The sequence below is a fragment of the Octopus sinensis genome, unplaced genomic scaffold (assembly GCF_006345805.1).
Source record: "Octopus sinensis unplaced genomic scaffold, ASM634580v1 Contig10108, whole genome shotgun sequence".
NCBI lineage: Eukaryota > Metazoa > Mollusca > Cephalopoda > Octopoda > Octopodidae > Octopus > Octopus sinensis.
The window spans coordinates 70800-83361 of NW_021831993.1; the positions used below are offsets into that span (position 1 = coordinate 70800).

Sequence of the window (12562 nt, forward strand, 5' to 3'; positions counted from 1 at the left end):
TTTTCTGGGCAGGGAACACTGACGGGGTCGGGGGTGTGGGTATACTTCTTGCAGAGAAATGGGTTGATAAGGTAATCGAGGGAGTCAGAGTATGCGACAGAATACTTAAGATTAGATTAGTGCTTCATCATAGGATAGCAACCATTATCTCGGCCTATGACCCTCAACCGGGGCTACCTGATGGGCAGAAAACCGATTCTATGACACCCTCTCTTGCAGACTACCTTGTTGATGAATGCCATCGACCTTCTTTTTGTGGCTGGTGACTTCAATGGACATGTTGGACAACATGCAGGGGGATTCCATGGCGTACATGGAGCTATGGTTTTGGTTCCCACAATGAGGAGGGAACCAGACTCCTGGAGTTCTGCGATATCTTATGGTTTGCAATACCAACTTCAGGAAGCCTGCCAGTCACATATCACCTACTGTTCTGCCTTCACATTTTAACCACTAAACCATAGCCTTCACATTTTAACCACTAAACCACATGCCTTCACATTTTCACCACCAAACCACATGCCTTCACATTTTAACCACAAACCACATGCCTTCACATTTTAACCACTAAACCACATACCTTCACATTTTAACCACAAAATCTCCTGCCTTCACATCTTAACCACTAAACCACATGCCTTCACACTTTAACCACTAAACCACATGCCTTCACATTTTAACCACTAAATCACGTGCCTTCACATTTTAACCACTAAACCTCCTGCCTTCATATTTTAACCACTAAACCACATGCCTTCACATTTTAACCACTAAACCTCCTGCCTTCACATTTTAACCACTACACCTCCTGCCTTCATATTTTACCACCACTTAACCACATGCCTCCACATTTTAACCACTAAACCTCCTGCCTTCACATCTTAACCACTAAACCACATGCCTTCACATTTTAACCACTAAACCACATGCCTTAACATTTAAACCAGTACGCCACAGGCCTTCACTTTTAACCACTAAAACTCCTGCCTTCACATCTTAACCACTAAATCACATGCTTTCACATTTTAACCACTAAACCACATGCCTTCACATTTTACCACTAAACCACATTGCCTTCACATTTTAACCACTAAACCACATGCCTTCACATTTTAACCACTAAACCACATGCCTTCACATTTTAACCACTAAACCTCCTGCCTTCACATTTTAACCACTAAACTACATGCCTTCACATTTTAACCACTAAACCACATGCCTTAACTTTTAACCAGTACACACACACTGCCTTCACTTTTAACCACTGAACCACATGCATTCACATTTTAACCACTAAGCCACGTGCCTTCATATTTTACCCACTAGGTCACGTGGCTTCACATTTTAACTATGCTCAATCACCGCCTTTACATTTTAACCACCAAACCATATGCCTTCACATTTTATCCACTAAACCACTCGCTTTCACACTTTAACCACCAAACCACATGCCTTCACATTTTAACCACTAAACCACATGCCTTCACATTTTAACCACTAAACCACATGCCTTCACATTTTAACAGCTAAACCACATGCCTTGTTGTTTTGGGCTACTGACCAGATATGTGGATGGTGCAAAGTCCCCTCTCTACCCAAGGTGACATGGTGGTGGAACAATGTAGTTGACAGAGTCATTTGGGAAAGAAACAGGCAAGGGAGGACTGGAAGTGCAGTGGTAGCAGGGAACTGTATCAGATTGCCAGAAGGGAAGCTAGGAGACAGATTTATTTAGCCAGATGGGAAGCAGATAAGAAAAAATTAGCCAATTTCCTTTGTCAGGTGGACGAAAGACTTGAAGTGTTTCACGTTGCAAGACAGTGTGTGAGAGAGAATTGTGATGTCATGGGAGAGAAATGTGTCCGCATGGATAATGGCTCACTTGCATTTAATGAGGCTGAAAAGAGAGAGACTTGGAGACATCACTATGAAAGGTTGCCAAATGAAGAGAATGAATGGGAGAAAGAGAGTCTGCCAAATGTCGACCCAACATAGGGACCAGCTATCCGAATTGATAGTACATTGGTAGATAAAACAATTAAGGGTATGAAGACAGGGAAAGTCCCTGGCCCATCAGAAATCACCGCAGGGATGCTTAAAATATCTGGTGGTGTTGGCTATAGCCTAGTCACCTGTATAGTCAATCAGGTGATCCATGAAGGTGTCATACTCAATGGCTGATGTAGCAGCACCATAGTCAGCTGCTACAAAGGTAAAGGTAATGCTTTAGATACGAATAATTACAGAGGTATCAAGTTGTTGGATCAGGTCATGGAAAGGGTCATAGCCTAACTAATCAGGGAGAGAGTCAGTTTAGACAAGGCACAGTTTGGGTTTGTGCCGGGGAAAAGCACCACTAATGCTATATTTCTTGTAAGACAGCTGCAGGAGAAATACCTAGCCAAAGATAAACTTCTGTAGCTGGCTTTCGTTGACATGGAGAAATCCTTTGACAGGGTCCCCTGATCCCTTATCTGGTGGTCAATGTGGAAACTAGGGATAGATAAGTGGTTAGTGAGAACTGTACAAGCCATGTACAGGAATGCTGTCTGTAAGGTGTAGGATGGCAACGACTATAATAAATAATTCCGGGTAAGGATAGGGTCCACCAAGGATTGGTGCTCAGCCCCCTCTTGTTCATCATAATCCTATGCTGATGACTTTGCTCTAATAGCTGAGTCATTGCCAGAACTAGAGATGAAGTTCAGAATGTGGAAGCAAGGGTTAGAATTGAAGGGCCTTAAACTCAACCTAGCTAAAACCAAAGTCTTAATAAGTAGGAAGGCAAACAAACCACAAATCCCCTCAGGTAGATGGCCCTGCTCAATCTGTAGAAAAGGTGTAGGTACGACTCTGTAAAATGTACCTGGTGCAAGCTGTGGACACATAAGAGGTGCAGCAATGTCAAAGGAAGGTTAACTGGGAAGATGGTTTGTGTGTTTGGCAAATGCTCAGGGGCAATGAACACAGAAGATGTACAGAAAACAGATTCCATCACATGCCAAAGGAAAAAACTAGAAGTAGGAGACAGCTTCTGTTACCTAGGTGACCAAGTCAGCAGTGGTGGTGGATGATCTGAGAGTCTAGCTCCTAGAATAAGAATATTCTTGGCAAAGTTCATAGCGGTCTTACCCCTGCTGGTGACAAAGGGCCTCTCGTTCAGAGTAAAAGGTAGACTGTATGACACATGTGTACAAACAGCCATGCTACACAGCAGTGAAATATGGGCCATGACTGCTGAGAACATGCGTAAGCTTGCAAGGACTGAAGCTAGTATGCTCTGCTAAATGTGTAATGTCAGTGTGCATATACGACAGAGTGTAAGCGCTCTGAGAGAAATGTTGGACATAAGAAGCCTCAGATATGGTGTGCAATTGAGACAACTGTGCTGGTATGGTCATGTGTTACATATGGATGAGGACAGCTGTTTCAATAAGTGACGATCTCTAACTGTGGAAGGAAGAGGTGGACCCAGGAAGACCTGGGATGAGGTGGTGAAGCACGACCTTCGCACATTGAGTCTAACAGAGGCAATGACAAGCAACCAAGACATTTGGAGATATGCTGTGCTTGAGACGACCTGGTAAGCTAAGTGAGATTGTAGCTATGGCCTATGCCAGGGTCGCATAACCAGCCCATTTAGGAGTTCCTTCAATTGTCGGGAATTGTGCTGTGCTTGAGAAGACCTGTTGAGTCAAGAAAAATCACTGTTGTGTCCAATGCCAGTACCATCAGAGTGGCACCCATGCCAGTAGAACATGCAAAGTACCATTCAAGTATGGTCAATGTCAGTGCTGCCGGGCTGGTTCCTGTATCGGTGATATGTAAAAAGCATCATTTGAGCGTGGTCGATGCCTGTGGCGCCTGACTGGTCCCAGTGGGACTCAAAAAGCACCCACTACACTCGCGGAGTGGTTGGTGTTAGGAAGGGCATCCAGCTGTAGAAACCTTACTAGATCAGATTGGATCCTAGTGCAGCCTCCTCGCTTGTCAAACCCATGCCAGCATGAAAAGCCGACATTAAATTATGATGATGACAGGCTTCTTTCAGTTTCCATCCACCAAATCTACTCAAGGCTTTGGTTGGCCCAAGGCTATAGTAAAAGATAATTGCCCAAGGTGCCACACAGTGGGACTGAACCCGGGGACCATGTGGTTGAGATGCAAGCTTCTTACTACACACCCACACTTCCACATATAAAATTTGTCTTACTTAATTTCTCTGTATGAAGGATAGTTGCCTCTGTCAGGAGGCACAAGCAGTTGCACACACACACACGTACACACACGACAATAACTTCTACCTACTAAATTGAGTTACAAGGCTTTAGTCGGCCAAAGGCTATAGCAGATGGCACATGCCCAAGGTGCTGCCACACAATGGGACTGAACCTGAAACCGGATAAACAAAAATTCCTTACATGTCTCTCTAACATGTAAAATCCTGTAATTCCCATTAGTAAATGAAACATGTGTAGTGGTGTATAAATAATATATATATATATATATATATATATATATGTATGTATATATATATGTGTGAATATATTATGTATACATGTGTATATAGAGAGAGAGTTAAATTTTAATTTTAATTTTTTGACTTTGTACAGAGTCTTATGAGCTGTCCACAAGGCTTTGGCTTTGGCGACACGAAACCTTTGATGACTCTAAGTCCAAAATTTAAATTTTTGTTGTAATAATTACTACTCTGTTCTTAAGAGTGTGTTTCTTTTCTGATGTATGTTTTATCGACTGTCTATGATGATATTGGCCCAACTCATCTACATGAATGGTGACAGCCATTTCTTGTATATTTTCAATTATAATCTAAGTGAAAAACTTCCAATATTCATAATACAATTTTGGCAGCTTTTTTCAACCCAGTCAACAAAAGGTTTTTCTGATAGTATAGAACAAGGACAGTAAACCATAATGAGGATCATTTCTATTTTCTTTCTTTATTGCAGAATATCATTTTGGTAAATTCCAAGAATATCAACATCAAACAACTAACAACAAAAACATCAACCAACCGTTACTATTTCTGTGTCTTGAGGATAAACCACAAAGTAAACATCTTTGATCTGGCTTGAATTTTGAATTGAGTAGTTTTTCACTGCTTCATACATAGTTCTGGGTAGGTTTTCAATGGGGTACTTCAATTTTCCAGCTCCTAATATAGGAAATGCAAGGCTTTTTGCTCCCAATTCCTCAGCTTCTTCCAGACAAATGGTTATTATTTGAGTCAAGTTTACCAGAATCTAAAAAAAAAATAATTGTTTAGAAATTGATAATGAACATTTTATTACAGGAAGGAATCGTTAAGTTGTATTAATATATTCTTTGATTAACAGATTCACACAGAATTTGTTGTTCTAAACAGAAATGTTTTACACATTTGAATAACATTAATCAACTTCTAGTGATTATTGGATTAACAGATCATGTGGTCATTGGATTAACACAGATCATGTGACAGAAGGATCAACACAGATCATGTGATAGCAGGAAGTCTGGTCTGAGTGAAGATATGGATGCCATGAATGGAAAGAGAAATGTTCCAAGATTTGGTGGTTGCACAGTGTAATTCAGGTGGAATTTTGTAATTAACAAAAAAAAAAAAAAAACAATAATATGGAAGAGGGGAGATTAATTATTATTTACAAGAGGGAAATCTGGGAGAGAACATACTGCAAGAAGCAACAAAACCACCCACAAGGCAGGGTGCCACAGGCACAAAAGACTCTACACTGCACACAAGAGACTATGGTTGAGTCGAAATGTTCAGGGAATATCTAGAATAGAGTCTACATCAATTCAAACAACCAGAATCCATGCTTTGGAAACTACAGAATACCACAACACCAGACTGTCACACTGTAGCCCAAACTGTACATCACTGGACATCAAAGTACGTGCTACTGTCTTGAAGCAGACAGAGGTGTTATGACTGGAAAAACAGATCTATGGATTGTGCATAGTTTTATGGACAATTCCATTCATGCCACAGGGATGCTGGATCAATGATTACCTAGGGTTGTACAACAACTCTTTCAATAAAACAATATCATATGATTGATACTTACTGAATGAGAAAAGTTTCATCCCAGGGAGGTAATACCAGATGAAATACATTCTCACATTTGAGGTTATATCCTTTAGTGACGGCTATTTCATATATAAATACCTTGAGGATATTTCCTGTTACATTCCCTTTGTATCTGTGGACCAGCAGCATTGAGAATTAATTTGGAAATAGCACCACTGTCAAGCTGGAGATGTTCGTTGGTGCTGTTAACGATGACATCAACCTAGAAAAGTAATTAATGGTAAACAGCTAAGGAACATTCCATGGAGAGAAGAGAGATACATTGTTGCAGTTGATATTGTTGTTAAGAAAGGCTCTACAGAATGGCTGTAGTAAGTTTGAGGTTGTTAAAGTTAGCAAAAGATATACTCAGGATATCAGATGTGAAGGAAATAAAATGTTTGAGTTTGATTGAGAAAATGTTTTAATTAACTGTAATGATTCCTCATTTGGAAATGAAATAACAATTAAATATAAATAAGTTACATGAATCTATTTACTCACAGATACATTAGAAATTGAATCAATCATTAGGTTTATTTCTATGCCATAATATTCTCTGGATGTCATGGAGGATAATTTCTGTAGTAAACCAAGAAAGTATCGTGGTCGGGTTTCTGAAAATAAACAAATAGCAATATATATATGTATAACAACTCTCCTTTACAGCAGTACACCTGTTTCTGTTCTATTTCTTGTTATCTCTCTCTCTCCCTCTTCCCCTATCTCTCAGGCCAGGTAACCTTGTACCTCCTCCTCAGCAAGGCACATGTTTCTATCTCTCCATCTCACTCTAACATTTTATCATCTGACACAAGAACCCCTCCTGCAATGCCCCCTCTCCTCTCAAAGGATTCTTGTCTTGCAAGGTACTTGGTGACCCTGTCTGTGCTGGTGCCACTTAAAAAGCATCCACTCCACACTGTAAAGTGGTTGGTGTTTGGAAGGGCATCCAACAGTAGAAACCTTGCCAAAACTGACCTTGCCTGCGCTGGTGTCACATAAAAAGCAGTCAATCCACTCTGTGGGGTGGTTGGTGTTGGGAAGAGCATCCAGCCATAAAAACCATGTCAAAACAGACACAAATGTTTGGTGCGGTCTTCTTTCTGGCTAGCCCTGGTCAGACCATCCAACCCATGCCAGCAGGGAAAAAAGCTGCTAAATGACAAAGGAGGTGATGGCGATGATATATATATAATATATATATTGTATATATATAAATATATTATCATCATCATCATCATTTAGCATCTGTTGTGCAAGGTGGCATGGGTTGGACAGTTTGACCAGATCTGGAAAGCTGCACCAGACCCCAATCTGATCTGGCATGGTTTCTACAGCTGGATGCCCTTCCTAATGCCAACCAATCCAAGAGTGTAGTGGGTGCTTTTACGTGCCACAGCATGGGTGCCATTTGCACGACGCTGGTATCTGCCCCAACTGCCATTTTACTTGGCTTCATGGCTCTTCTTCTTAAGCACGACATAATGCCAAAGCACTCTGTCATTACTTCTGTGAGGCCCAACATTTGAAAGGTTGGCACGTGTGCCAGTTATGTGACACCAGCATCAACCATGACCATGATTTCACTTGGCTTCACAGGTCCTCTCAAGCACAGGACATTGCCAAAGGTCTTGATCACTAGTCAATACCTCTGTGAGGCCCAAAGTTTGAAGATCATGCTTCACAACGTCGTCCCGTGTCTACCTCTACCACAGGTTCCCTCCACAGTTAGAAACCAGCACTTATTTACACAGCTGTCCTTGTCCAAACGCATCACATGACCATACCAGTGCAGGCTTCTCTCTTGCACCACCACATCTGATGCCTCTTACACCCAGCTTTTCTCTAAAGATGTTTACACTCTGTTGAACATGCACATGGACATTGCACAGCCAATGAAGCATACAAGCTTCATTTCTTTCAACCCTATGCATATCCTCAGCTGTAACAGTCCATGTTTCACTGCCATGTAGCATAGCCATTCACACACAATCTGCCTTTCACACACACACATGTATACACAAAACTTAAAGAATGGTATAGATAAGATCCGGGCTACAAGCGGAATATCAGAAGTGGTAAATCTCCAAGCGAGGTGTATACTGCAGGCTACTCATCAGGCTGAGGGTATCTTCATTAAATAAATGTTTACATTGTAAAAAGGAGGTACACGTTAACACATGGAAGACTCAGTCAGAATGAATGGAGAGCACAGAAGGAGAGGAGAACATAAATGGGGAGAGAAAGAAGAAAAGAAAAAAAAACATGTGAAGTGAGAGGAGTGAGGAATATAAATAAGGACATTTGTCCAGTAGTATTCAATAAAGCTGCTAAGGTGGTATTTCATCTGTCTGTACGTTCTGAGTTCAAATTCCGCCGAGGTCGACTTTGCCTTTCATCCTTTCGGGGTCGATTAAATAAGTACCAGTTACGCACATGGGTCGATATAATCGACTTAATCTATTTGTCTGTCCTTGTTTGTCCTCTCTGTGTTTAGCCCCTTGTGGGTAGTAAAGAAATAGGTATTTCGTCTGTTTTTACATTCTGAGTTCAAACTCCAGTGAGGTCGACTTTGCATTTCATCCTCCTGGGGTCAATAAATTAAGTACCAGTTGTGTACAGGGGTCGATCTAATTGATTGGCCCCCTTCCACAAAAAATTTGGGCCTTGTGCCTAGAGTAGAAAAGATTATTCAATAGGGCTGCTTTGGTCGAATTACAGAAGGGGAGAGGTATTAGAAAGGTAATGTGTGGGGAAGAGGGTGGGGAAATGTTTTTAGTGAAGAGGGAGACAAAAGTATGAAGAAAGCAAGAGAGAATGGAGAAGAATCATGGCGGCTACCACATGTGTCCAATTGGTGAATGTATATTGTGTGCTGGGAGCATGTTTACAGTATGAAGTAGGGGAGGTGTCTGTTGGCGGCTGTACCTGTAAGGTTATGAGCAGGAGTGGGGAGGCAGGTGAGATAATAGGAAAAAATGTTTAAATGGTATGGGAAAAATACAGAGAGAAGCAAGTAAATGGTAACATGGAATTAAAGGGAAGACATATTGCCCGTTTAATAATACGGCAGTAGTAAGGGGGGCATAAGAGGGAAAATTTATGAAGGCTGGGGGGGATGCGGAGTGTGGTTGTTGTGTTTAGAAAATGGATTTGGTGATCAAGTTTTCTCAAATAAGAGATGTAGATTGGTTTGTTGGGGTAGGGCATGCGAGAAGTTTCCGTGTTAAGTGTGGGTGGAGCACACAGATCTGGGGCTAGGGGATAGCAGTGAGACAGGGCCAGGAGGACAGGACTGGGGAGTGGGAGGTAAGCCTAGTGCATGAAGGAGGAGATGTGAGGAAGAGATGTAGTTTGGTTTGTTGTGGTAGGGCGTGCGAGAAGTTTTCATTTTAAGTGTGGGTGGAGCACACAGATCTGGGGCTAGGGGATAGCAGTGAGACAGGGCCAGGAGGACAGGACTGGGGAGTGGGAGGTAAGCCTAGTGCATGAAGGAGGAGATGTGAGGAAGAGATGTAGTTTGGTTTGTTGTGGTAGGGCATGCGAGAAGTTTTCTTGTTAGGTGTGGGTGGAGCACACAGATCAGGGGCTAGGGGATAGCAGTGAGACAGGGCCAGGAGGACAGGACTGGGGAGTGGGAGGTAAGCCTAGTGCATGAAGGAGGAGATGTGAGGAAGAGATGTAGTTTGGTTTGTTGTGGTAGGGCGTGCGAGAAGTTTTCATTTTAAGTGTGGGTGGAGCACACAGATCTGGGGCTAGGGGATAGCAGTGAGACAGGGCCAGGAGGACAGGACTAGGGAGTGGGAGGTAAGCCTAGTGCATGAAGGAGGAGATGTGAGGAAGAGATGTAGTTTGGTTTGTTGGGGTAGGGCGTTCGAGAAGTTTTCTTGTTAGGTGTGGGTGGAGCACACAGATCTGGGGCTAGGGGATAGCAGTGAGACAGGGCCAGGAGGACAGGACTGGGGAGTGGGAGGTAAGCCTAGTGCATGAAGAGGAGATGTGAGGAAGAGATGTAGTTTGGTTTGTTGTGGTAGGGCATGCGACAAGTTTTCTTGTTAGGTGTGTGGGTGGAGCACACAGATCTGGGGCTAGGGGATAGCAGTGAGACAGGGCCAGGAGGACAGGACTTGGGAGTGGGAGGTAAGCCTAGATTATGAAGGAGGAGATGTGAGGAAGAGATGTAGTTTGGTTTGTTGTGGTAGGGCATGCAAGAAGTTTCCGTGTTAAGTGTGGGTGGAGCACACAGATCTGGGGCTAGGGGATAGCAGTGAGACAGGGCCAGGAGGACAGGACTGGGGAGTGGGAGGTAAGCCTAGATTATGAAGGAGGAGATGTGAGGAAGAGATGTAGTTTGGTTTGTTGTGGTAGGGCATGCGAGAAGTTTCCGTGTTAAGTGTGGGTGGAGAACACAGATCTGGGGCTAGGGGATAGCAGTGAGACGGGCCAGGAGGACAGGACTGGGGAGTGGGAGGTAAGCCTAGTGTATGAAGGAGGAGATGTGAGGAAGAGATGTAGTTTGGTTTGTTGTGGTAGGGCATGCGAGAAGTTTCCGTGTTAAGTGTGGGTGGAGCACACAGATCTGGGGCTAGGGGATAGCAGTGAGACCGGGCCAGGAGGACAGGACTGGGAAGTGGGAGGTAAGCCTAGTGTATGAAGGAGGAGATGTGAGGAAGAGATGTAGTTTGGTTTGTTGTGGTAGGGCATGCGAGAAGTTTCCGTGTTAAGTGTGGGTGGAGCACACAGATCTGGGGCTAGGGGGTAGCAGTGAGACAGGGCCAGGAGGACAGGACTGGACTGGGGAGTGGAGGTAAGCCTAGAGCATGAAGGAGGAGATGTGAGGAAGAGATGTAGTTTGGTTTGTTGTTGTAGGGCATTCGAGAAGTTTTCATGTTAAGTGTGGATGGAGCACACAAATCGGGGGCTAGGGGATAGCAGTGAGACAGGGCCAGGAGTACAGGACTGGGGAGTGGGATGTAAGCCTAGAGCATGAAGGAGGAGATGTGAGGAGAGATGTAGTTTGGTTTGTTGTGGTAGGGCATGCGAGAAGTTTCCGTGTTAAGTGTGGGTGGAGCACACAGATCTGGGGCTAGGGGATAGCAGTGAGACAGGGCCAGGAGGACAGGACTGGGGAGTGGGAGGTAAGCCTAGAGCATGAAGGAGGAGAGGTGAGGAAGAGATGTAGTTTGGTTTGTGGTGGTAGGGCATGCGAGAAGTTTTCGTGTTAAGTGTGGGTGGAGCACACAGATCTGGGGCTAGGGGATAGCAGTGAGTCAGGGCCAGGAGGACAGGACTGGGGAGTGGGAGGTAAGCCTAGAGCATGAAGGAGGAGATGTGAAGAAGAGATGTAGTTTGGTTTGTTGTGGTAGGGCATGCGAGAAGTTTCCGTGTTAAATGTGGGTGGAGCACACAGATCTGGGGCTAGGGGATAGCAGTGAGACAGGGCCAGGAGGACAGGACTGGGGAGTGGGAGGGAAGCCTAGAGCATGAAGGAGGAGATGTGAAGAAGAGATGTAGTTTGTTTGTTGTGGTAGGGCATGCGAGAAGTTTCCGTGTTAAGTGTGGGTGGAGCACACAGATCTGGGGCTAGGGGATAGCAGTGAGACAGGGCCAGGAGGACAGGACTGGGGAGTGGGAGGTAAGCCTAGTGCATGAAGGAGGAGATGTGAGGAAGAGATATAGTTTGGTTTGTTGTGGTAGGGCGTTTGAGAAGTTTCCGTGTTAAGTGTGGGTGGAGCACACAAATGAGGGGCTAGGGGATAGCAGTGAGACAGGTCCAGGAGGACAGGACTGGGGAGTGGGATGTAAGCCTAGAGCATGAAGGAGGAGATGTGAGGAAGAGATGTAGTTTGGTTTGTGGTGGTAGGGCATGCGAGAAGTTTTCGTGTTAAGTGTGGGTGGAGCACACAGACCTGGGGCTAGGGGATAGCAGTGAGTCAGGGCCAGGAGGACAGGACTGGGGAGTGGGATGTAAGCCTAGAGCATGAAGGAGGAGATGTGAGGAAGAGATGTAGTTTGGTTTGTGGTGGTAGGGCGTGCGAGAAGTTCTCTTGTTAGGTGTGGGTGGAGCACACAGATCTGGGGCTAGGGGATAGCAGTGAGACAGGGCCAGGAGGACAGGACTGGGGAGTGGGAGGTAAGCCTAGTGCATGAAGGAGGAGATGTGAGGAAGAGATATAGTTTGGTTTGTTGTGGTAGGGCGTTCGAGAAGTTTCCGTGTTAGGTGTGGGTGGAGCACACAGATCTGGGACTAGGGGATAGCAGTGAGACAGGGCCAGGAGGACAGGACTTGGGAGTGGGAGGTAAGCCTAGATTATGAAGGAGGAGATGTGAGGAAGAGATGTAGTTTGGTTTGTGTGGTAGGGCGTGCGAGAAGTTTCCGTGTTAAGTGTGGGTGGAGAACACAGATCTGGGGCTAGGGGATAGCAGTGAGACAGGGCCAGGAGGACAGGACTGGGGAGTGAGAGGTAA

The 12562-nt window shown here is 44.4% G+C and overlaps 1 protein-coding gene across 1 annotated transcript in view; it reads right to left on the bottom strand.

Moving 5' to 3' along the window:
- LOC115228281 (protein mono-ADP-ribosyltransferase PARP15-like) overlaps positions 1–12562 on the bottom strand; it is a 49456-nt gene that overhangs the window by 25027 nt on the left and 11867 nt on the right. Inside the window, exons 3-6 of the mRNA XM_029798901.2 lie at positions 6596–6708; positions 6191–6314; positions 5356–5378; positions 5037–5264 (exon numbers count right to left, since the gene is read on the bottom strand). Of these exons, the coding sequence (XP_029654761.2) occupies positions 5037–5264; positions 5356–5378; positions 6191–6314; positions 6596–6708 (488 nt within the window). The remainder of the gene's footprint in view (positions 1–5036; positions 5265–5355; positions 5379–6190; positions 6315–6595; positions 6709–12562) is intronic.